General features: G+C 30.4%; 1 protein-coding gene across 1 annotated transcript; it reads right to left on the bottom strand.

Moving 5' to 3' along the window:
• Positions 1–549: 549 nt before the first annotated feature.
• On the bottom strand, positions 550–2869 carry LOC101254100 (uncharacterized). The gene has a single exon (XM_069299244.1). The coding sequence runs from the start codon at positions 1434–1436 to the stop codon at positions 741–743; it is 696 nt and encodes a 231-aa protein (XP_069155345.1). The 5' UTR covers positions 1437–2869; the 3' UTR covers positions 550–740.
• Positions 2870–3143: the final 274 nt, after the last annotated feature.

Raw genomic sequence — 3143 nt, 5'->3', positions numbered from 1 at the left:
CTCACCTCACGACCTCCCTCAGCTTCTATCTTCTCTAAATATCAAATGACATCGTCGTGTCTGTTGATTATACACTCCAATGGCTAGCTTCATACGTACATAAAGAGTCAAATAGTGACCGGTGGTGATTTTAGCTGGAGGCAATATAGTGTTTACTATGACGATGAGAGCTGGTTGCGAAAACTTAATTGGAAACGTTAAGCCCAACTGTTTGTTCTCAAAATGTATTTTACTGTAATTCACCATGAAACTTATTTGAACTGAATTTTTTAGTTATTGTAACTCAATTGTATGCAGGTTTTCTTTGTTATATCCCGCACAGGGAAAAAATTTATAATGAAAGTGAACTAGACATAAGGTTCATAATGAACTCAAAACAACTATATGGTTCGCTTTTTCTTGTTTTGAAATAAAAAATATTAGATCGCAGTAGCTCAGTTGATTGACTGTCTATCTCTGAACTTTCATCTCTCGTTAATAAGGATTCCATTCTTCATTTTGTAATCTCCTTTCCTTACCTCCGATTTCCCATGTAATTAAAAAAAACAATTGAAAAGCTAAAAATGTGGGATTACAATGGAATAAGTTTTTAATACATTACAAGAAATGAAAACACAATCATAATATCCTTAGAAGGAACATTAATCTAAATCCAAATGAAATAAATTTTGAAAATTTTAAAAGGAAACAGTATAGACCATCTATACAAATTTGATGATAACCTGTAATGTCTTCTCTGATTATCTCTCTACTCTTCCTTTCTTAATAGGAAAAATTGGTGGTATTGCACTGTTTTTCCCCTGTCTGCAAATCGGCACATTAATCAAAGGCCTTACTCTTATTGTTGCTGATTTAGATCTCTCCAATCTTTTCTTAATCTTGTCCACTACATGTTTCTCTCTGCTTTCATCAGTGTGCAAAATTTCAGAATTCGCGCTCGAAGAAGATGAGGATGATGAAGATGAAGATGAAGGTGATAATGAGGAAGGCCTCTGTTTTTGTTTTTTCAATCTGAGTAACTCTTTCCATAATACAGTGCATGTTGGTGGTCTAGGAGATGGATCTTCATCAATAAACCAATTTACTGGCCTGCTCTGTTCTTCTTTACTACTCCCCTGTTTTTCATTCACTTGTTCCTCGACATGCTCTGTTTTGAGACTAATCTTGTTGAGTTTTTCAGCGTGGTGGATTTGCCAATAGGGAAGTAATTTGCCTTCGAAAATTAACTCATCGGCTGTTGTCATGTTTCCGTTTGTGAAATTGCTGGATAAGAACTCAAATTCTGCTGCATTAAGCTCTTTTTCGCGCTTTTTCTCTGGTTGAGAATTTGGACAAATGGATATGAAGTTTTTCTCGTCAAGAAATTCTGAGGAGAAGGAAATTCGAGGACCCGAATTCGGATCAACAGATGTAGATGCAGTTTCTAAAGACATCATTTTTTCAGTTGTATGAGTAAAAGAAGAAGAAAAAATGGAGTAGGCTAAAGGTAAGAACAAGAATAGTTCTGCTTTATAAGGGGGAGGAAGGTGGAGCTCAAAGGTAAATAAATGTATGAGTTTGATCGAACTCAATAATTTTAATTTAGAATTATATTTTTATAAGAAAATCATTAAATATATATATAAAAGTAAAATTTACAATTACTATTTCATGTTACTGTCCTAAACTTTAGAATCCATTGGAGTATTTCTTCTTTGCCAATAATTTTCTTTTGAGATCAAACTTGTCTCACATTTCAAATAGGACAAGATAACACCAAAGTTTGAAGTATGAATTTAGTTTTAGATATACTAGTAATATTATCAATTAAATAGAGTATGAATTAATTTTGAGATATTGCTTAATTAATAAACAATCTATATGGGTGTGTCCTCTATTAAGATATTTTTAATTATTTTTTATATATATTTGATTAATTAAAATACTTAGAAAATATTAATTTTTTTTTAAAAAAAAGTTTACTAAAATATCAATATGACCTTTTTTTTCCCAGCAAAAGTAGAGAAAACAGTATACTACCTCTATCTCCTAACCTCATCCCATTTGTGGCGAAAAGGGGTGTCAATAGTTATAGTAAAAGAAATTATAAATAGGCTAGTAGGACGTGTACACACGACCTCATATAGTGTTTGTAATCTCTAATCAATAGATTAAATCTTCGACTTGTTTCAAAAGGCGTCAATTTATGTATCTATATTAATAAAACTAAAATTTAATTACTATATACAACATAATTTTTCGACGATGAGACACTCCACCACCGCATCTCATCACCGCCGCATCCATACCAATCTCTATCTCGCACAATATTATCTAAATTATATACAAAATATTTTATAATAATATTTCTTTTACTTATGTATCATACACATAAAAAGAAAGTTATTTATTTTTTAAAAAAACATTTTCGTTCGTATCAACCGCGCCCTAAATCCTTGCTCCCCATCTCTGGGGCATCGTAGTGTTTTATTGAATTTTTGAACTCTTTTTAACGGTTCTTTAGTATATGCTAATAGTAAATATTTGGACGGTGAGAATATATATATTTAAACTAAGTGGTCTGGTGAAATAGAAACAAATGAGCTATTTGCTGTCTTTTTAAAAAAAAATATGGGAAAGGCACATGCATGGACAACTTTGGTACGTAAAGAGAGTTTTTTTCTAATAGTAAACATGGAATCTTATTATTGTCTTTAAAAGGATTCAATTTGTATATTATTTTATAATATAAGTATAGAAGACAATAAAACAATTCTTGAACCAAAAGACTTCCTTAGAATTTGATTATTTTTTTCTTCTTTGGACTTTCGCTGTCTCCTTGAAGTTTTTTGGATCTCTCAACTCTATAGCCTATCTAGCAGACCATAAAAAAAAATACTTCATCTATCTCGATTTACATGACGCATTTCAATTTATAAGAATCAAACAGTTTAAGTTTGACCAAAAATTTACTCGTAGAATTTTTAAATTATTTAAAATGAGGTTTATATATAATATAAGGCACAATAATTGACAATTTAAAATATTTAACGAAAAAATTATGGTGAAAGATAGATGTTCGAATCTTGAAATCTATATATTTATAGCTACGTAAAAAATATTATAAGTCATAATAATTGACAATTTAAAATATCTAAAATTAT

This window comes from Solanum lycopersicum, chromosome 6 (genome assembly GCF_036512215.1).
Source record: "Solanum lycopersicum chromosome 6, SLM_r2.1".
In the NCBI taxonomy this organism is placed as follows: domain Eukaryota; kingdom Viridiplantae; phylum Streptophyta; class Magnoliopsida; order Solanales; family Solanaceae; genus Solanum; species Solanum lycopersicum.
This window is presented reverse-complemented; position numbering and strand designations above follow the sequence as displayed.

Coding starts and splice junctions, on each gene's coding strand:
- LOC101254100 (XM_069299244.1), bottom strand. CDS start 1,436: ATGATGTCTTTAGAAACTGCATCTACATCTGTTGATCCGAATTCGGGT.